The sequence below is a fragment of the Anastrepha obliqua genome, chromosome 5, assembly GCF_027943255.1.
Source record: "Anastrepha obliqua isolate idAnaObli1 chromosome 5, idAnaObli1_1.0, whole genome shotgun sequence".
In the NCBI taxonomy this organism is placed as follows: domain Eukaryota; kingdom Metazoa; phylum Arthropoda; class Insecta; order Diptera; family Tephritidae; genus Anastrepha; species Anastrepha obliqua.
Window position 1 is genome coordinate 56,516,570 of NC_072896.1, and position 24,217 is coordinate 56,540,786.

The 24,217-nt window shown below is 35.1% G+C and overlaps 1 protein-coding gene across 1 annotated transcript in view; it reads left to right on the top strand.

Annotated features, from left to right (window-relative positions):
• LOC129247130 (very long-chain specific acyl-CoA dehydrogenase, mitochondrial) overlaps positions 1–24,217 on the top strand; it is a 42,954-nt gene that overhangs the window by 7,341 nt on the left and 11,396 nt on the right. Inside the window, exons 2-3 of the mRNA XM_054886076.1 lie at positions 11,047–11,242; positions 23,508–23,999. Of these exons, the coding sequence (XP_054742051.1) occupies positions 11,047–11,242; positions 23,508–23,999 (688 nt within the window). The remainder of the gene's footprint in view (positions 1–11,046; positions 11,243–23,507; positions 24,000–24,217) is intronic.

Consider the following 24,217-nt stretch of genomic DNA (forward strand, 5'->3'; position numbering starts at 1 on the left):
ATAGAGAAAGGAAAATGGACTAACGCACTGACTGAAACGTTAAACGATCAAATCCTTGAAAACATGGAAGAACATGAAACGTACAAGTATCTTGGATTCCAACAAAGTACAAAAATAGACCACACCTCTATTAAAAACCACCTTTCACTGCAATACAAAAAACGCCTTAACCAGATACTTAAAACACAACTAAATTCCAAAAACCTCTGTAAGGCAATCAACACCTATGCCATACCAATACTCACTTACTCCTTTGGAATAATAAACTGGACCAAAACTGACATTGACAACCTGGAAAGAACAACGAGAAGACAACTTACCAAACATAGAAAACTTCACCCCAACTCATGCACACAAAGACTTACAATACCAAGACTACAAGGAGGAAGAGGATTGATTGATATCCAAAACCTTCACAATAGCCAAATCTCAACATTAAGACAATTTTTCCACACCCACACATCTGATCTACACAAAGCAATAGTCCTTGCAGATAAGCACTACACCCCACTAAACCTACAAAACACTGAAATAACAATCACCCAAACAACTGTTGACGAAAAGAAAACAATTTGGGCACAGAAACAGTTACACGGAAAACACTTACATCTTATGGAAGACCCAAATATTGACAAAATAAATAGCTACACTTGGCTTCAGAGAGGAGAGCTTCATCCTGAAACGGAAGGGTTTATAATTGCCGTTCAAGACCAAGTAATTCTCACCAAAAACTATCAAAAATACATAATCAAAGACCCAAGTATAACTAACGACAAATGTCGAAGATGCCAAATACACCCAGAAACAATAGACCACATAACCGCAGGATGTCAAATTTTAGCAGGCACAGAATATACACTTCGACACAACATAGTTGCAAAAATAATACATCAAGAAATAGCCAATAAACAACATTTACAAGAAAACAAAGATCCATATTACAAATATATCCCTTCAAACATCTTAGACAATGAAGAACATACCCTATACTGGGACACTACAATACACACCGATAAAACTATAACAAGCAATAGACCGGATATTACTTTAATAAATAAAATAAACAAAATAACATACTTCATAGAAATCAGCACCCCAAATGATACCAACATACACAGAAAATATGTAGAAAAAATTGAAAAATATAGTGAACTAACGCAAGAAATAAAACGAATATGGAAACAAAAAACTGTAAAAACAATTCCATTTGTGATTTCAGCAACTGGAATACTCCACAAAACATTTATTAAAAACTTAAAAGAACTCAACATCAACCCAATTATACATCATAAAATACAAAAAGGAGTCATTTTAAAAACATGCAACATTATTAGAAAAACATTGACATGAATAAATAAACACTGACATAAATATTAATAAAATAATACAAAACATAACACAAAAAAAAAAAGTACCGACACGACTTGCAGCACGAAACTGCCGTCATGCTCGGTGAAAATGGACCCCGCCTCGCGCGGTATGCGGGGGGGAGAGTGGCGTGGGATAATAATAATAATAATAATAATAATAATAACTATCAAAAATACATAATCAAAGACCCAAGTATAACTAACGACAAATGTCGAAGATGCCAAATACACCCAGAAACAATAGACCACATAACCGCAGGATGTCAAATTTTAGCAGGCACAGAATATACACTTAGACACAACATAGTTGCAAAAATAATACATCAAGAAATAGCCAATAAACAACATTTACAAGAAAACAAAGATCCATATTACAAATATATCCCTTCAAACATCTTAGACAATGAAGAACATACCCTTTACTGGGACACTACAATACACACCGATAAAACTATAACAAGCAATAGACCGGATATTACTTTAATAAATAAAATAAACAAAATAACATACTTCATAGAAATCAGCACCCCAAATGATACCAACATACACAGAAAATATGTAGAAAAAATTGAAAAATATAGTGAACTAACGCAAGAAATAAAACGAATATGGAAACAAAAAACTGTAAAAACAATTCCATTTGTGATTTCAGCAACTGGAATACTCCACAAAACATTTATTAAAAACTTAAAAGAACTCAACATCAACCCAATTATACATCATAAGATACAAAAAGCAGTCATTTTAAAAACATGCAACATTATTAGAAAAACATTGACATGAATAAATAAACACTGACATAAATATTAATAAAATAATACAAAACATAACACGAAAAAAAAAAAAAAAAAAGTGCCGACACGACTTGCAGCACGAAACTGCCGTCATGCTCGGTGAAAATGGACCCCGCCTCGCGCGGTATGCGGGGGGGAGAGTGGCGTGGGAAGATAATAATAATAATAATAATAATAATAATACCTTGCTTGAACTGCAACTACTTGAGTGAGCATATATACAGGGTGAACGATATGAAGGTTACCAACTTCACACTGCTTGTATCTGTAAAACAGCTCATGACATCAGCGTCAAAATTGTTCTAATGACAGTTCAATATATTGTTTATAAGCCATCAAAAGCATTTGCGTCTCAGTTTTGTTGAATTTTTTTTTCTGTGATGGAATTCAAACGTAATAGTGTGATTGCGTTATATTTGGCTGGAAAATCACAACCAGCCATTGTTCGTGAGCTCAGTCACCTCAAAGTGAATAAAATGTATGTGTATCGTACTGTAAAACGTTACAATGATACTGGTAGCATTGCAAAACGCTATGGAGGTGGACCAAAAAAAAAAGCTGCAACCACGCCAGAAATGGTTCGGAAAGTGAAGGCTCGACTTGAACGAAATCCACGTCGAAGTGCAAGAAAAATGGCCAAAGAACTGAAAATATCGCAAGACAGCATTCGACGCATATTGAAAAATGAGCTCAAGGTCAAGGCTTACAAGTTCCAAAAAGCACACGATCTTTCACCCCAGCAAAAAAAAGTTCGGTGCGAAAGAGCAAAGGAGTTGTTGCGCTTGCAGGAACGTGGCGAGTTTCCTAACATTGTGTTTTCTGATGAAAAAAATTTCCCAATTGAGCAGTTCATAAACACTTAAAACGCTCATACGAGAGTTTAAGCCTACGTATGGCCACTCGAAGCAATTTCCCATCGCAAGTAATGGTTTGGGCCGCAATGACCGCTGATGGACGCTCTCCAAACGTTTTTATCGAGACTGGTGTCAAAGTAAATGCGACTTATTATCTGGAAAATGTTTTAGAAGCTGCTTTAGAGCCGTGGACACGCAAACATTTCAGTCGTAGACCATGGACGTTCCAACAGGACTCAAGATCACATTCGTGCAGCATGCAACTCATTTTTTGACCGTTTGAAGGCTATAGTCAAGGCAAAGTCGAGCTAAAGTGAATATACATATGTTAAAATTGTAATCATTTTTGAACAAGTTTGTCTTTGAAATCAATAAAAACTAATTTCACACCAAAAACTTATGGTGTTTTGAATAGGTTACACTTCATATCGTTCACCCTGTATGTATGTATATGCGCATATGTATATAAATTCACATATTTCTATTTGCATATGCCTTCTTATTGATTATTATTAATTTGATTTACTTGAAGAATTTAAAATAAAACCAAGTGGATCATCATCATCCTTACCGAATTTATAATTAGTAACGACTAGTTGTTAATAATACCTGTTGTTTTAATGTTTTTATTATTAATTTATTATTACCACATACCTTATAAGATATGTTGTATACTAATATATGTATATAAACATGCATACAAACATATACTTTGGTGCAATTTTCATAGTCTAATGTACATATGTCCTATGCCAAAACATATAAACATGCATATACATATACAATTTCGTGCAATTTTCAAACAAAAAGAACAAATCTATATGTAAAGATGCATACAAATCATATGGACATATCAAATGTACGAATCTATTCTGTACGCAAGCAAATGTAAGCTAATGTACCTTGCTTGAACTGCAAGTGAGAGCACGGAACGAACGACAAAGAGCACAAATATATGTATGTATATGCGCATATGTATATAAATTCACATATTTGTATTTGCATATGCCTTCTTCCTGTGTGCATGGTAATGAACCATTTCGCTGTTGAGAATAGGACGATGATAGGAAAAGTAGGAAATGAAAGGGGGTGTTTCGAATGTAATGTGTCTTGATAAAGGCAAATCGATGATGTTGGCTCTTAGTGTTGTTGACTTATTAACGTCTGATGCACGATCGAAATTGAACATATCTTTCAAGAATTTGATAAATGTTTCGTCATTTTTCACGTATGTGTAAAGGTAACTTGACCTATTCCATGGCGATTCCATTTACCTCCTTCTCTATATCCATACAAAATATCTATCAAACAAAAAAAAATTTGTTTTGAAAATTGCAACCATTACATCAGTATTTTCTTATGACGTTGTCACGTTAAACTATCGTCAGTAAGTTAAATATGATTTTGGTAAAGATTACTAAAAAGCGTTTTCTTGAAGTGATGAGATTCCATCGCGTCTGCTGTTTTGCTTGATTTCCGAATATGATGTTAAGGGGGGAAGCTGGTCTAGAGCGCAAAAAATGGGCATATTTTATGAATTTATTTTGACTCAACAAAGGAATCAATCGAAAATCTGTGAAATAGGTTTAATAATATAGCTTTCATGGTACAAATACAAAATTTTTCGTCTGAATTAATTTCAAAATGGCCGCTGTCCAGCAGTTCTCCTAAGGCGCCTTTTTTTCTAGTGGGTCCATTGCCGAAGACGTAAACTCCTTAATTTTTGTCCTGGATCAAAAAATAAAATTTTTTTAGTTTCTATATAACAACAGAAAGAGACCTACGTAGGATTTTTTCGATATTTTGTTTTTTCGCGAAATGGTGCACGTTTGAACAAAAAGTTACAATCTTCACTATAAAGAACGACATAAAGTTGTTGATTAAAAAAAAAACTATGTAATATAAATAAAAAATCCTACGTACGTCTCCGGAGAAAGGTATTTCGAATGTATTGTCAAAATTTCGTAAGAATCGGTAAAGATTTGTTCGAGTTATGTCTTCGGCCAGTTTAAAAAAAGTGATTTCGAGAAAAACGCGTTTAAAGTTGTAAGTAGCGTTCCGGGCATACCTGCGAGGCACTGCCGTCGAATGAAAAATTTGGGCATTTAGACATTTTTGCTGGCATCCCTCATTTGGTATATTATTTCTAAGACCCTAAAGCACCTTTTAAGACAAAAAAAAAATTTTCGATTTTTTCAAAATTCTAGACCAGCTTCCCCCCTTAAGTTATTTAAGTTGCCACCGTAGCCGAATGGTTGTGCGTGACTATCATTTGGTAATGCACAGGCTCGAATTTTTGTGCATGAACATCAAATAATAGAAAAAGTTGCGGCAGGCAATGGCAAACCTCCGACTGTATTTCTGCCATGAAAAAGTTGTTCATATATTTAAAATGAACCGCTGCATGTGGGAAGTTTGCGTCAATTTGCTTTGTACGTCAAAAAGCTTTGTACAGCTTACTCAGTGCTTGTCTGACAAAGACTTGGAATGGAGACCATTATGAGTGTTTTTGATATACATAAATCTATCTTGCAAATTATAATATATACATATATATTCAAATTATAAGTTATTTAAGCTGCCGCCGTAGCCGAAAGAGTTGGTGCGTGACTACATTCGGAATACGGAGAGAATGCAGAAATATATATATATATATATATATATATATATATATTTATTTATATATATTTATTTATTTATTTATTTATTTATTATTAAAGTCAAACATACAACTATAGGTTATTTTAACAATGATTGACCTTAGGAATAGTTTACATAAAAGGATTAACAGTAAAATCAAAATTAAAATTAAAATTACAGCTAGTGGTAAAGAAGTTGAAGTTGGAGAAAGTATTAAAAAAGGAAAGTAAGGTAAGAATAGTATTAGTAGGAGTAGCGATTAATTGGAAGAGATTTGTATAATGCGAAACCTTTTGAGGTCATTCAGCAATTTTCGCCAAGGTAGCGAAACAATTTATTTTTGAAGAACGAGCTTTCTTTTATACGTTTAATTTTTTAAGGTAAGGTATTCCAGAGACGGACAGAGAACACAAAGTATTGACGTTCAGTCACCAAACAACTGTATTTCATCGGGACTATGTTTAACGAACGGCAGGACTTTGAAAACATAAGTCGAGCTTTGAGGTATCTGGGTTCCTGAGTGTTTATGATCTGGAGTAAAACTAAACATTTGCTTAGGTTTGCAAGTCCTCAAAAGATATGGAAGCAATATATATATAAATGAAATTTTTATTTCGCGAGCTTAACAAAACTTTTTTGAATTTTATTCTCTTTCAGACTCAGTTAAAGTGTCTGTTTTTCAGGATATGGTAATCCGTTAAACACAATTCAGACAGCTCCTTACTAATAAATGAAAGTTTTAACACACGCGAATCATGCATTTTACTGTGAACACTCGTAAACACATCCAAAAATCTCAGATTAGCATCACAAATGCCTTGCATAGTTATTGATGTGAAATCTTATTTTGTGGTTAGGAACTTTCGTTGCTATGTAGCTTCCACCGATGCGTCCCTACATATTTGGGAATCCACAAATCCTTTTAAATTGTTTGGAAACTTCTTCTCTGGCAGCAGTATTTCGCAGAAAGCGAAACTCATCTGCAGCAATACCATCAACCATAAAATTTAAGGCTAGATTGAAAAGTTTGTATAGACAAAAAAACGACATGTTGTTGTTGGACTTTGTTAACAAAAAAAGGCATTTACTACAGAAACATTTAAATTTGAGTTTCAAGAGTGAATTCCACTCTGCTACCTTTGTGCGTTCTTTACAAGTGAAAACAGCTGCTTGAGTATTAAATAGTTTGAACTTTCATGATTCAACCTAATGTGTTTCTTAAACTGCAAAATTGAAAACAAGAAAAATACCAACAATTTCTTCTAATTATCCCTTAACAAAAAGGTATTACCGCTCGGTATACGAGTGGATCACATCCATAAAATCTTTGACATGCGTACGCTCTTCCGTTTTCCGATGATATATGTAGAAGACTCATAGGTCGTTCAAATAACTTTATGATTTGCCAGGAATTTATCAAAATTGCCATGAATATATCAAAATTGAGCTCTTCGAGGAAAATGTGTATGGTTTTAATTTGTTTGGCGCACTCATTTCTTAATATTGTGGCGAAGACTTCTTGGTGGAACATTAAAATAGATTCGGTTAAGTTGTGAAGGTTGTCCAAATCAACTTAATGCTTTAGAGCAGCTTCTGAGTGAAATCATCAGAATAGAACAACAAATTTTAAGAAGAAAAACATTTGGTAGTGTCATTGATAAAAAGGACAAAGGGGATCTAGAATGATTCCTTGGGGAACACTTAAAGGAGCAACAAAGTGCTTCGACAAAATTCCGATTGCTACCACACACATTTTTCCGTCAAATATGATTCAGACAATTGCAGGCGAAGTGAATGCGCGAGTATGATAATTTATTTATTAGAATCCTTTGCGACACTATAAAATGCCTTAGAAAAGTATTACTGGTTGTGAGACCTGAATTATTGGAATTTTTACACCATCTAATGTTATATAAATTTAAATCACGTAACACATAATAATGATTACCCTTTAAAATATCTACAGCCAGTATGATCCTTATATAACTTCGAGCTGGCTATTTTGGCGGAATGCTTCAGAGCCTTTGATCCGACGGCAAATTTGATCGAGAAACGAGTCAGCATATTCTTGCCTACGTTGATGAGTTTTAGGTAACTTGAGTTTAATTTGGTATGCTTTAAATGAAATATAGGCGCGCAAATTAAACAAAATATGAAGTCATTTGCGAACCACAATTAGCCCATAAAGACATTGTGCACGCCAGAAAATTGACATACGTTTCTTCAATTTAGCAGGGGCGAGTTCAAAAACCGGTCGACATTTTTACTATATGGTTTGTTCGCGTGTGCAGATTTGCAGAAAGCTAAATCAAATAAAAAAGGCGTATGTTCTTACAGGTAAGATAAAACGGAAGGGAAGAACTTTATTCGCATTAGCGAGCATGAACGACACGGGAAATTTTGAAATGTACACGTTCGCGAATAAAATCATAAATATAATATATGCATGTGAACGTTCTTAAATGAGTAATTCCAATTATCACTTTTCCGTGGTGATGGAATGAATTCAGAAGGCGCGGCCAGTAACAATTTGTTTGCAAAAAACTGAGATTGTGTTGGTGATATACGAAAAAATTAACAGAGCCCATATCTATGTTGCTTCATTGTCGTTTGAACAACGACTGATTGGACGAGTGTGTGAATCATCGTTGTCACTCAAGATTTTTTTTCCCGACCAAATCCATCTCAAAAATCGATCAAAACGGCTTCCAACCGACCAAAATTTTTTTTTACAGAATTCGATAAGTGAGAAAATTTAAACAGTTCATGTTCATATTTATTTCACTGGTAAAGATATGTACGTACATACACTGGTTACATACTTATATGATACATGTCGTTTTTGTTTATAGTTATAAGGTACAGATATATATATATATATATATATATTATGGCTGACAATTGTTTATAAAATGTTTCTCGTTTGTGAATAATGATCATAAGTCAGTCTATTTTTGCAGGTACTCATGTAATGATATCAAAACTATTTTTTCTAAAGTTGATTAATCAAAATATTTTACTTGACTCAAATCTTTTTAACTTGACCACACATAGTGGGGGTCGTTGTTTCTGTTTATTAGTTTTTTACATGTGGTTTATGTTATATTATCAATCTCTAATCTGTTTCTTAGTTAAGTTTTTATTAAAGCTACTGATGGAAACTTTTTACATATGCATATACAAATTGAGAAAAATAACGTTGAATCAGCGCAATTATTGTTATCGTATTTGACTAAGCAATTTATGTGGTTTGCCAGTCAGCTAACAGAAAGATACAATGATACATACATGAATATTTAAATGTTTCTGTGAGCAGTGTTACTAAAGTGACGAAATGCAGCAAATCATATATGATTTCTAAGTATAAAGCTCAAGGTTACTTTACATCAATAGATTTTCACATCAAGCCTGTAATTTTGGGTAAGCTTAAAACCGACCAAAATTCAAGTCGTCCGACCATCCGACCAACGGAAAAAAAACCGACCAGATTTGGTCGGAACCGAGCTAAACGGTAACGTTGGTGTGAATACATGTGAAATGATCGTGCAGAGTCGGGCTTTCGGTGTCGAGGCAGCCGAAGTAGCTCGCACAACTTTGTTTTTCACCATAGCGGATTGGCCAAAACTGGTTTTGATGTTGGATTTGACGTTCCTCTTTTCGACTAAAGAAAAATAATTAGCCGAAAATATGACAAATTAATTTAAAATAAGTAATGATCATATATGGTGCATGTCCTCACACAGAAACATTATTAACTTCAACGATCTGTTAAGGGGGAAGTCTTAGCTTAAAAAATACTTTGAACCCTCTTAAATAAGGTACAATATGTGTTACAGCTGGCTAAATTTTTCTTCGTTGAAATTTCGACCTTTTCCCGAAGCGCTCCAAAGCGCGTACCTGCGGCACCTGAAACTTTAAACGCATTTTTCTCGAAACTAAGTTTTTGTATACGGTGTACACGATATCTCGAGTTCTGATAAATTAATCAGCTTAAAAATTGAATTATATATTCTCTGTAATAGTGTCTCTCGTCTGACATAGGATTTTTTTGATATCGTTATTTGTTAAATTGTTATAAACAATAGTAACATCAATTTTAGGCAAAAAAAAAGAAAAAAATTTCAAGAATTTTTTTTTCAACGCCAAAATTTTTTATCGACATAATCCTACGTCAGACGAGAGTCAATACTATGTATATGATAACAATATTTTGTTTTTTTGTTTTAGATCACCGAAACGTAAGATTTCATGTACACCGTTTAGGCACCTAAGAAAAGCGGACCTGCGCTTGCAGAAGTGCCACAGCGGCCATTTTGAATATTTTGACTTAAAATTTTTTTTTCAAAAACTTAAATATATAATAAAGATAAGAGTTTAAATAGATTTTATGTACGAGCAATATTTTGTTAGAAATAAAATCCGGAAAATAAGCCTTTTTTTTCCCTTGTCACAGTAGACTTCCCCCTTAAGCATCCAGTTAAGGTTCATGTGTACATCTGCTTCTCCGAAAAAGTACTAGGTGGTTTATTTGTATTTACCACAAATTTGGATGCAGTTTTGATGAATACAATTTAATAAAAGACATTATTACCGTCTGCAAAGATGTTTGGAATAACTGGCCAACCTTGAATTTTACAAGAAAATAACTTATCCAAGCACCGAAGTCGAAAGTGTGTATAGTGGAAAATGCAAAATGGGAGTGAAATGATGGATTGGATTCCCCATACATATATGGGGAATGCTGTTGAAGTGACAGTCCTTAGCCGGATATAAATCCATTGCGCAATAATTAAGCAAAAACTAAATGGAAAAAATAAGAACTTGCGCAGAAATTAACACAAAGTATGACTCGAAGATGTGAAGCCATTATAGCTAATGGTGGTGACTATACATTTGATTTAATATACCTATTGTGTATAATAAATATTAGAAGCCCATACAATGCAGTTACTTACAATCGAATCGGTCAAATAGTTTCTAAGTTATGGCGGTCATGGTTCTATTTGTCAGACTATATAACCTACGATTTTTTGATCAGAAATATTTTTTTGACGTTTTTAAAAAGGAAGCTACATTTTTCAGGTTTTCTTTATTTCGTATTATATTAAGAAAATAATTAATCCAAGATGTAGGATTACATATTTTTTAATAATATTTTGAGTTTTGTTTCTAAATGATTTTCAAGTTTTATTTGACAACTGCACGAAATAAGTTGTGGGTCTCAGTATATTACACCATTCTTTCAAAAATTGTTACTCTTTCGAACTTTAGCAAAGGGTATTTCTACTGATAAAATTTTTTATTATTTAAGTTTCTTTTCTGTACCTAAATTTTTAAGATATAGGGTAAATGCATACGTATTAAAACCAATTAATTGTTTATTATCAGATATTTTTCAGCTCAAACTAAAGTGGATTTAAAGGAAATGAAAAAGGAGCAGTTAGCAAACAGTTCTTCGTTTATGATGAATATTTTTCGCGGAAAGCTGGTTTCAAAGGAAGTTTTCCCATATCCTGATGTCTTACACGAGGAACAGAAAGAACTCATTATGAGTTTAGCTAGTCCGTTTGAAAAATTTTTTTCAGTAAGTACAATTGATAGTAATGTACATATTATTATACCCGATCCTTCACTAGTGCACTAGAATTTGGTAACGTTTCTTTGCTCACAATGGAGGCCGCCGTAGCCGAATGGGAGCATGACTACCATTCGGTACTGACCGGGTTGGAAACCCACCGTGGACACGAAACTCTAAAATGATAGAAACTGTTTTTTAGTAGTGGCGCCTTTGACAGGCAATAAAAAATAGAAAAAAACTATCTACCGTTCGGACTCGGCATAAATCTCTAAGTATCTATTTGCGGAACAGCGTCAAGGTGTACACAACAAATGGGAGGAGGAGCTCAGTCAAACAACTAACAGTGCCAATTATATATAGATATATATCACAATATATATGTAATACTTATATATAATAATAACAAACTTCACTTATTCTGACTAAAATAACTTAACTAATAACAAAGATAATAATATTGTATTTACATATACCATATTAACACAAATTCTTTTGTTAAGTCCCTTTATCTTCTCATTTGCTATTTCAATTATTAGGTCTCTCTTGCTCCTTGCTTCTCTAAAAATTCTAATTTTTCTCATGTCATACTTTTTGCAATGACAATTTTCAATTTATTAAAGTATGCAGGCCGCCGTCTTGAAACTGTAGGTCCCTCCATTTGTGGAACAACATCAAGACGCACACCACAAATAGGTGGAGGAGCTCGGCCAAACACCCAAAAAGGGTGTACGCGCCAATTATATATATATATATATCTGGAGCTTATACAGTTTGTCTAATAGAAACGTAACCGTCATAACTTAGAAACTATTTGACCAATTCGATTCTAACAAACTGCATTGCATGGGCTGATAATATTTATTATACGCTATATGTATATTCGATAAAATGTATATTCACCAACATTACCAATAATCACTTCACATTTTCGAGTCATACTTTCTGTTAATTTCTGCGTAAATCAGCCGAATATGCCTTGATAACTGTTTGACCGTTCATATTTGTTTTCCTCTGAATTTTGGCTTAACTTTTGCCCAAACATTTTCAATAGAGTTGACATCAGGCGACTCTGAAGAACACTCCAACATTTCAATCCCATTTTTCTGTTTCCACTCTATACACCTTAGGCTTCGATGCTTGTGATCGTTGTCTTCTTGTAAAATCCAAGGTTGGCCACTTGCTCTAAACCTCTTCGCAGCTGACAGTAATAATGATTTTTGGTAAACTTTATTCATCAAAACAGCATTCAAATTAGCGGTAAACTCAAATAAACGACCAAATTATCTCTCTGACCAAATTATTACTCTGTGAATTCGCAGGATTTCTTTTTGTATTTTTACCTGCTGGTCAATCAACAGCACTTTTGTGTATCTTGCTTTCGGTCTTCTCGGCTTGGGCGTACGTTCTGCAGTTTTAATTAACGCCGGCCCAGCATGAAGGTATTCTTTTTATTTATTAGCAATTTTCGAGCTAAGTTGGTCTTTTGGTGAATCCACAGCTATAAAGAGCGTTATACGAGGTGTGTTCAAAAAGTATCGCGAATTGTGTGTTTTTTTGAAAAATTATTTGTTTATTCATCAATATCTATTTTGTCCCCTTCAAAGTAATCCCCATGAGATATTACGCACTTGTTTTTTCCAATCTTCGAAGCCCCTCCAAAAATATTTTTTTTATCTTGTTCAGCTTCTCCTTCGATGCCGTCTTTATCTCGTCAATCGTAGTGTAGCATCGTCCTTTCATGGACCTCTTCAGTCCATGAAAAAGTCACAGGGGGCAGATCTGGGGAATACGCTGGCTGTGGCATCATTAGTGTGTTGTTTTTGGCCAAAAAGTCGCGCACAAGCCACGATGTGTGAGCAGGGGAGTTATTGTGATGCAAGAGCCAATTTTTGTTCTTCCACAAATCCGGGCGTTTCTGGCGGATTGCTTGGCGCAAATTGCGCATAACTTGCAGGTAATATTACTTATTGACCGTTTTACCCTCAGGCAAGAACTCATGATGCACAACGCCCCTGCAATCGAAGAAAAAGGTAAGCAAAATTTTTACATTCGACCGAACTTGGTGCGCTTTATTCGGTCTTGGTTCGTGCAGCAGCTTCCATTGAAATGATTGAGCTTTGGTTATGACCCTCTGGAGCAAATTAGGGTCGTCGCGGATAGAGTCCAACATCTCATTAGCAATGTTCAGGCAATGCTGCTTTTGGTCGAAATTGAGCAGTTTTGGTACGAATTTTGCGACAACCCGTGTCATGGCCAAATTAATGAAAAAAATCGAATGGCACGAGCCAGTCGATATGTCTAGGTCCTCAGCAACTTTTCTAACGGGGATTCGGCGATTGGCAAATACCATTTTCTTCACTTCATCATTTTTTTGTCTGTTGTTGAAGTGCTCGGGCGTCCGGCACGCTTTTAGTGATTTACATCTTCTCGGCCTTCTAAAAACATTTTGTACCACCGATAAACGTTGCTTTGGTTTAAAGTAGCATCTCCGTGCGACACAGTCAACATTCGGAATGCATCCGCGCACTTAATTTCGTTTTTCACACAAAATGTGAAACAGGTTCTTGATCCATCTTTGCCCGAACTCGTCGGCATGAGTGAGAGACATGAGTACCAACATATCGCCAAAAAATCGCAATTCGAATATACGTAACCTGCGAAAATTCAAAATTCGCGATACTTTTTGAAAACACCTCGTATCTTTTTTGTTAATAGCAATACATTTTTGAAGTGAAAACTTCTTTAGAATCGTTGGGAGTGATTTGAGAAAAAGTGAAACGAAAAAAGCGACCAGTTTCGCTACGAAGCGTTATATTATATGTTGATATAAACGTAGCGACGAACTAAATAACTTTTATTTTTTCTTGTGATTCGAACCAAGGATTTTGGATCGGAAGCTCACATTGCTAGTCGCTCGGCTACCGCGCCATGTTGTCGGCGCTGGCCTAAAAGTTATTTAGTTACGAAGCGTTATATTATATGTTGATATAAACTTAGCGACGAACTAAATAACTTTTAGGCCAGCGCCGACAGCATGGCGCGATAGCCGAGCGACTAGCAATGTGAGCTTCCGATCCAAAATCCTTGGTTCGAATCACAAGAAAAAAATTTTTTTTATACAGTTATTTTATTTTATTTTATGATATGTTTATGAGGAGCTTTTTTTCATGGCAGAAATACACTCGGTGTTTTGCCATTGCCTGCTGAGGGGTGAGCGCTATTAGAAAAATAGTTTTCCTTAATTTTGGTGTTTTCACCGAGATTCGAACTGACGTTCTCTCTGTGAATTCTGAATAGTAGTCACGCACCAACCCATTCGGCTACGGCGTTTGTTTAATTTTACTGATGCAAAAATGAGGGAAAATATTTGAATAAAGTTTGCTTACTGTTTACACATTTTCCAAAGGTGACGGAGAACCAAAAAAAAAAGTCGATTTTCAAACAAATACGAGTGCATATGTGTAATTGTGTTAGAGTTTCGGTAACGCCCCAGCAAAACCTGCGTGCATATGTGTTTGTAACATTCAAAAAAATGTAATTGTGTTAGAGTTTCGATCACGCAGGTTTTGCTGGGGACGCTCATAATAGCAACCGCGTGTGTATTTTTATATTCGTAAATATTTTCATTTTTAAATATTTACCGCAATTATGCCGAAAAATAATGCAGAAAAGTGTCGTGAATATCGACAGAAAAAAAAATCAATAAATAGCATCACGGAATTCATTCACGAAAATTTAATGAAGTATACACCAGAAGTATCGCGGATACTTAGAAAAGATTACGATAAAGTTCCAATGATTTTAAGTGGCGATTTTAACGTAAATTTTGCATTAGACACAGCGGTTCCTTCAATTGGCTTTCTCAATACAACATTCAATTTAAAAATGTGTAACAATCGCACTGAACCGACAACACGATCAAAATCAACAATTGACGCGGTATTTCAAAGATATGTTGACAACATCGAAACCAAAGCATTTGTATCATATTTTAGCTATCATAAGCCACTCGTATCATTTGTTGAAATTGAAAACATTGAGGATGAATAATAATAAAATGAAGAAAATAAAATATGAACTTTATAGCAATATTATAATGAACCTATAATTATCCCGCCCCTAATGCTGCTTTCGTCTCATTCTCTCTCAGTTTGTTTTACGGAAGGTTTCACTTCTATCGCGTCTAACCGTTAGACTGGTATTTTTTGATTGTTTGGTATTTTTCTAGAATAGAATAAAATACATACAGATTTTATATGTATTTTAAGTATTTCATCGTAAATACAGTCCGTTCACTTGATTAGAGGCAATAATTTTTTTGGAATATAATGGTTATTAAAGCAACCATATTTGATCTAGTAACATAAGGGCTTCTAATAATTCAAGCGAAAATAAATATGCATCAAAATATTATTCCATCAAACGGTATTTCGCAGTAGTAAAACTTCAGCAGCTGTAATATTGTGCTTGATTTATTAGTTCACTTGAATAGAGGCGCTCAGTTAAAGTCCTATTTCTTGGCTAAAGGAATTAGACAAAGCGCAATACCTCAATATCTTGGCTAAAGGAATTAGACAAAGCGCTAACAATTCTGGGTATATTTTCAAGTGAAACATTCCCTTCATGGTAGCGTTCCCGTTTGACTTCGTACCCTAATAACAGACTTTCATCGCATATATTTCAAAGCTGTCAATCATCTGATTTATGTTTACATTCAAATGGGATGGCACATACAAGAAAATTAAATACCATGGATTATACCTATAATATTTCGGGGTCTAAACTGAAAACTATGGACCAAATTAAAGATCTAGGGGTATTTTTCGACTCTAAACTCACATTAAGTAGCCATATAGATTATTTATATTAGTTCCGAATGCTTACGCTTTAATTAGGAAAACGTTCCTTTTGGCCCTGATCTGCCCTGACGAACCAGAGAGTGCCCCCGTTTCGACACCGAAAGAGAAGTCCTTTGCAGGGTTTTTGGTGAGCATCCCACAGACGCAAACCTTACGATGCAAATGTGCGATAAACCTGGAAAATGGCGAGCATTAAGTGGTGTAGCAGCACGTATAATGAAAACGCTGCGTGATGAAGAACGAGTCCGAAAGGCGAACCTCCCGACGTATTACTTAACGGCAAAGTTCCGGGAGGAGAAAAAAAACCAACATTAGAAGAACATCCACGAAAGTATGCGTTCTTCAATTTGTACACAGATGATTTTTTCGCGCAATGCTATTTAGTTAGAAGTACCAAAATAATACACATTCATCAGCGAAAGTCTCAACGCCGTAAATAAGACAAATCAGTTGCAGGATACCCGAAGTTATATTCGGCCGACGAATTAGGTCGTCTGTACACAGTTCAACCAACCAATCAAGCATGTTTTTACTCACCACTGTTAGTGAAGGTACGAAAAACTTCCAAGAACAGTAAATGGTTAACTATGTGTGACGTATCGAGAAGCTTAACAAGAAATAAACCTTGCAAGTGATGCACATGAGGAGACTGTTGTATCGAATTCTGCTCAACCAAAGCACATGTGCACGTTATTTGCGATATTATTCATAACGTGTTTTCCCATCCAATCTGAAACATCTTTGTGAGAAATATAAAAATTACAAGATTACGAGTCCGAGCCTACAATTTACACTAATCGTGTATAAAAAGCGTTGGTTTCGATTGAGAATATACACTGGCTCAAACGCCTAATTGTACACATTCACCGTTTAACTTTCAAACAGATTTTTGCAACGACATACTAATTTTATTTCGAAAACACCATCTTTTGTATTTATTTATAGTCCACTCAATTGAATCACATATAAAAATTATATAGTATGTATTGCATTAAACATTGTTTTACTGGAAAAAATATAATCAGAAACATAACAGAAAAATATAATTGTTGAAAATAATGTTCCATATAATAATGCAAACAATCGGAAATCAAAGTTCCGGATTGTACACCTGGAGGTATAGGCACAATTTTTCTGATTTTGGCAACCAAACTATTAGGGAATGAAATTGCATATACCACATTCAGCACCCGCCTATATGTCTCAAATAATTAGTTCTATGGCGCCATGTAAAGAAATTGAGTGTGAAAGCCCACGCATATTGATTGATGCGTCCGCTGAACATTTCACAAAATAATTGCTGGGTTTATTCATAGTGCAATAATACAAAGTATGCAAACCAGCAGAACCAAGACAGATTAAAAAAATGACTGTTTACAACAAAACTGAGATTGTGTTGGTGATATAAGAAAAAATGTAACGTGTTCGTTGCCGGACACAATTCTGCTGCTGAATGTCCTATGATGTGGCAGCTAAAGTTAAAATTCTACAAGCCACAATTTTTCTGGAGATGGCCAAAACTTGTAACGGTATATTATAAGAGGACACTGTATAAATTTCACAAATAGCCCTCGATTAGGTTCTGCTAAATAGGTGCATCCTTTTCGCAATTTGCGTTGCGCAATTTGTTAGTTTTGTGGGGAATTTAGAAAGCGTTCGTTGTTTTTACAATATGAGTTCCACGTATAAAGGACCATTTTAAGCAGTCAAAATTGTTTTACTGCTTCTCCAGTTGCGTGTCAAACGTAAACAATGGATTTCTTTACCTTGTCGATTATATTCTAAAGGAGATAGATGCATTTCTTTGATTATGATTGATCGTTTTACATACAGTATTGGCACATAATTCTGTACTTACATCATGCTCGCCGATTTTATCCATCTATCGGGTGCCATTTGTGAAATAGCTACAACAAAATTGGGATACAAAAGCAAAAAACAAGCAACTGAATTTGTTTCCAACAATTAAGAGTAGCTAACCAAATGCCTTAGTGTACCAAAGCTAGGGTTGAGTATGAGATCGCCTATAATACTATAATCTTCTTCAATGTTGTTTATTTAGTGAGTGTCCGTATTCTGACGTTCAAAAATTGATTGGAGGACGTGTGTGAACATTTATTGGTACTCAAAGGGAACTTTTCGTGTAGGATGCAGTAGTTGAAATATAAATTTAAGCACCTAAGACAAGAATCTTGGATAAACAATTTTTAAAACACTTACGCGTAAATCTTGCAGGTTTTGTTTGAACGCCGCTTCTAACACGGGCAATAATGCATCTTTATTCTGTTCAATCAACCATCTGACGAACCATTTTTAGAAGATTTGTTTACCATTGGTTAGTGCACAATGTAGCATATATCTATCTATATACATACATATATAAAAATGAAATGATGTTCGTTTGTACGCATTTTTTTGGGCCGATACGAGGCCAATTTTATTCGTTCTTTTTTCATATTATAGGGATCCACTAGGGGAAGGTTTTTAACAAAAAAAAATTTTTTTTTTTTTTTTAATATTTTCTTCATATAAAAAAAAGAAAAAATCAAAATATTGTACAAATTGAGTTTCGAATTAACATTAATTTTATGTGTACAACTTTTTTTGAATAAATATACGAATTTTTCGTTATTGTGAAACGATTTGTGTCGTTTTGCTAAGTTCCAAATTTTTTTCGACGGAGAGTAAACATAAACACAGAGGTTTGTAGGCTCTTTATGAAGAGAAATGCTTTAGTACACATACACGAACGCCGAACTACTGATTTGTGTTTTGTGTGCAGTTCATTTGTGAGAGCAACAAGTGTGTTGACCAAGGATAATAGATTTACCAAGGTTTGCCAGACAAGAAACAGTTATTCGGCTCTCAGAGAATTTGACAGAAGTTTTTTTGGGTTTACGTCAAACGAGATATACATTTTGTAAGAACAAAGGAAATGTTCAAACGGTTTGTTTACGAATACCGCACACCAGAGACCACCACTTTATACATTTCCCCATGTGATGTGGCAGAAAAAATTTGTTTTTTTTTTTGTTTTTGCAGTTTCAAGCAGACCTGGTAAATCTATAGGCCTTGTGTGTTGACAGTTTTCTTTGGGTATTCACATCGATAAGATTACAATAGAATACATTGTTCCCGGATTGATACGAATTGAAAAATAATAACATTACATTTTCGGAATGGCAGATTTAAATAAAGTTGTGGATTTATTTACCGAAGAGGATGAACACATGAATACACAAAGTTCAGATAACTCCAACGATATGAGCGTGTTTGAAGACATGGGAATTCAGATCGATGAGGACAATGTGATTGTTGTTTCAGACGAAAATTCAACGAACAACGAGTCAAAGACGGAAATTGTTCATCACGAAACGAAAACACAATCCGAAGTTCTCAATCGAGAACTGGAGCGTGAATACCATTATGATTGTAATGAACTAAACACATTTGTAACATCAAATTTAACGAAATTTAATGACCCATGTTGTTGTTGGTGAAACAATCATGAATAATGTTAGCCATGGAACTGGTGGATTGTTTTTCTTGGATGCTCCTGGGGGAACAGGAAAGACCTTTTTGATTTCATTGATATTAGCAACAATTGGATCAGATAATAACGTTGCATTGGCACTCGCTATTTCCGGAATTGCGGCTACATTACTGGAAGGCGGTCGCACAGCACATTCTGCATTAAAGTTGCCTTTGAATATGCAGGTAAATGAAATACCAACATGTAATATTTCGAAAACATCTGGAATGGCAAAAGTTCTTAAAGTATGTAAGCTCATCGTATGGGACGAGTGTACTATGGCACACAAGAAAATATTGGAAGCACTTGATAGAACTTTGAAAGATCTACGAGGAAGTCAAACAGTCTTTGGAGGTGCCATGATTTTATTGGCTGGAGATTTCAGGTAAACCTTACCTGTGATCCCAAAATCTACGGCTGCAGATGAAATCAATGCATGCTTAAAACCATCGTATTTATGGAGACATGCAAACACGCTTACACTTGCTACAAACGTACGTGTTCAACTACAGAACGATCCGTCAGCAGCTGAATTTTTACACCAATTACTGAAAATCGGAAATGGCCAAATGTCTGTCGGTCCAACAGGAATGATTACATTGCCTAACAAATTCTGCACTTTGCACAGTCCAAAGAGGCATTGATACAGAGTGTATTTCCAAACATAGTTCAACATTACAAAAACCATGATTGGCTCAGCGAAAGAGCAATTTTAGCTGGGAAAAATAAGGACATCAATGATATAAATGTAGCTATTTTGGATCAAATACCTGGTGACATAGTTGCATATAAGTAAGTCAATGGACACTATTACTGATCAAGATGATGTCGTAAATTATCCAACTGAATTCTTAAACTCACTCCATTTGCCAGGCCTACCACCTCATAATTTACGATTAAAAATTGGAGCACCGATTATTATGCTGCGCAACATTAATGTGCCACGATGCAACGGTACCAGACTCGCTGTGAAGAAGCTAATGGGTAACGTTATCGAAGCAACAATTTTGAAAGGAAAGTACAAAGGAGGAGACGTTTTGATTCCCAGAATTCCACTGATTCCGACGGATTTACCATTTGATTTCAAACGTTTGCAGTTCCCTATTCGCCTTGCCTTCGCTATGACAATTAATAAGGCGCAAGGGCAGTCTCTACAAATGTGCGGTATTAATTTAGAATACCCAATTTTTTCTCATGGACAATTGTATGTATGTAGCTTGCTCACGAGTAGGCAAACCATGGTCATTATGCATTTACGCGAAAGATGGAAAAACCAAAAACGTTGTCTACCAAAAAGTGTTACAATAAAGTTCGAATGAAATTGTATTAAAGAATTTGCTTTGTTTCGTAGTAATTTTATTCTCTTTTAGCAAATCATTGAATTTATCGAGTAGCGAAGCGGGCGAGGGTACGCTAGTAGACTTATATATTTGAAATGTAACAACATTTCACAATATCACTTCATCCTCTTATAAATATTTCTTGGGTTGCGTCGAGCATTTTATTAAAAATTGTTTACATGCACTCGTAAGGACAGCCACAGTCCGTCAGCTTAGGGAAGCATCTTACACTGGTTCTTATGGCGTTATAGATCGTTCCAGTGTTAAAGTGTTGACAGTAAAAATAAACATAATCCCAGACAGGAGGGATGACTTCGTATACTCCACACACAATCCTGAAAGGATAGTACCGTGGTAGCACTGCCGGCACATATGTATATATTTTATTATCATACATATTAGCTGTCAACAGGGTATTTTGACTTCGTTTTGTTTTCTAATTTCTGAGCGGTAATAACATCATTGAATATTGTAGTTTTCCAATTAATTAATTTTAAGAGTAATAATAAGTGTAACGGCGGATGCCGCAGCCAAATGGATTGGTGTGTCGTTATCTTTAGGTAGTGCACGGGTTAGAAACCCACTGTGGAAGCGAAATACAAACAAATAGTTGCCTTGCTACAGCTCCATCAAGCCGTCCTCCGCAAATTGCAGGAAGAGCTCAGCGGAGCAATAAACAACGGATGTAGACACCAATCATATACGTTGTGGCCAATCACGAATATTCGCGAAACAACTGGCACCAATATCGAAGAAATGAGATACTAAAGCAATAACATGAATGCTACACGAAAAAAAGTTTCCAGAAAATACGAGTTGTCACATCTAAAAATTATGATAGTTATTAGGCATATGTATATCAGCAGAGGTGCATGCGCACAAATCATTCAATCGTAAGTTAAACGTGCGAATGTGTAAACGTAAAGTAAAGCGAATAAGTGTTGAAATTAAATAAAGCAAGTTGAGTTGCCATTATTTTGTGACTTCTATTTAGCAATCCCGTGATCGAACTCAGAGGAATTATTGTGAGACGGTTTATTTGGATAAAAATGTAACAATATAATAAATAAGCCTTAACACCGAAGTTAATCGAATTATGGTTTGTTTTACTTCATACTAGGAACACATTAAATAATAAAAAGAAATGTGTTGACAAAAATGGAGTCGCGAATGTAATGCATATTCTAAGGCGTGTTCATGGGAATTCCGCTTAATGAGGACGTCTTTATTGAAAGTTTGTAAATTCGAGCTTATAATAAATAAAATAAAATTTATGTGGGTGAAGCGCAAAAGAAAATTCTACAAGTTTTATATTCTGCATATCGTTAAATCAAGAGAAATCAAAAAACGGTCACTGCCCTATATGGATGCAAAATAGCTGTATGTAAAAGATGGGGTTTAAAACCGTCCATAATAAATTGGTTGTAAGGTCCACCCTCTTTTTCTAACGGTGGCTAACGTTGAAAAAGAATTTACAAATTTCGGGCTAGTGGCAACGCAATCAGACTTATGCATACCTATCCTGGGAAGATTTCAGATTGGGCACTATACTTGAACGTATACATGTAAAGTAAAGCAAATTATGTTGCCATTAATTTTTGACTTTTATTGGACAATCTAGTGATCGCACTCAAAGGAATTATTGTGAGACATTTATTTGGAATTTAACGTACCGAATTCGAAACAACACATTTTTTAAAATGCTTGTGTTTCATTTGAATATTTTTGTATGCACACAAAGATTTATCGCCCAACCGTACAACGGAATAACAAAAACATAAACTTCGTTGCAAATTATTTTGTTGTATAGTGCCCGCCAAGTAGCAACTTTTGTTTGAATTCGCTCAATCTCCTATTGGACGACTTTTGCAGAGCAACTCACTTGAACGGACTAACGCAATGACCGTATCACTTTTGATAACCTCTCATCCAAGAACAATAGAGACAACATAAATGTGTGAGTATAAGTTAGATGCGCGTTTGCTAGCAACGGCACTTTCTATAAGATTTTTAAAGTCCTATATTTCCATTTTTAAGAAACATTTAAACCAATTTTTTTTGCTAATCAGAATCCTTAACAGAAATAAAAAAGAACCGCTTGCGAAATATATATTCGTATAATTGAAAAGTACATATATTTGTTAAGTGTTTGGAGAAGATTTTCACCATTTGTGGTGTGAGTCTTAATGTAGTCTTATGTACGCAATTGCCTAAAATAGACCTTGATTACTTTTTTACTGCACCCCACTAAATCTACGATGACCTGGGCGAAGGTGGTAAACACTGACGAAGGAGGTTAAACTATCATTGGAAGTAAACAATGCCAAGCTACTGGGTGTTCATTTCGATAGTTTTTGCTCTCCATCTCCGCGCATATAACCGCTTGTCACTGAGTTCGAAAACCTCAACAAGCTCCTCAAGTCGCTGGCCCACCAGAGACATTACCTACTTATTTTGTAAAAAAGGCCAAAATTTAAGTTCGTTACTACTTAATGTCATTTTTCGATACTATAATAAACAAAATATCATTTTCCTTTCAGGAAGTGAATAACGCTGCACGAAATGACGAAAACTCATCGATAGATGAATCCGTACTTGATCAATTATGGGAACTTGGAGCATTTGGCATTCAAGTTCCCGAAGAATATGGTGGCTTGGGACTTTGTAATACACAATATGGACGTCTGTGTGAGATATTGGGTGCTTCTGATCTTGGCGTTGGAATAACTATTGGGGCTCATCAAAGTATTGGATATAAAGGAATCTTATTATTTGGTACTCAGCAACAGAAAGATAAATACCTATCCAAATTAGCGGCCGGAAAAGTGTATGCAGCATTCGCTCTTACTGAACCCAGTTCTGGTTCTGATGCTGGTTCGATAAAGACACGTGCTGTAAAAAGTGAGGACGGGAAACATTTTATCTTAAATGGGTCTAAAATCTGGATATCAAATGGGGGAATTGCTGAAGTTATGACAGTATTTGCACAAACAGAGCAAGTCGATTCGAAAACTGGAGAAAAAAAAGATAAGGTACGTTGACTGCTTAAACCTTAAACTTGACCTTAATAAAGAAAAGCATTAACTTACATTTAAAAACTGAGCATAAATTTATCCGAAACAGGGAAAGGTTTAGTTGGTTTTTTTTTCCATAACTTGCGTTACCATTAGTTTCCATAGTAATGTAATAACTCTTTTTAGTGAAGGGGCGATCGCCGTAGTCGAATAGGTTGGTGCGTGAGTACCATTGG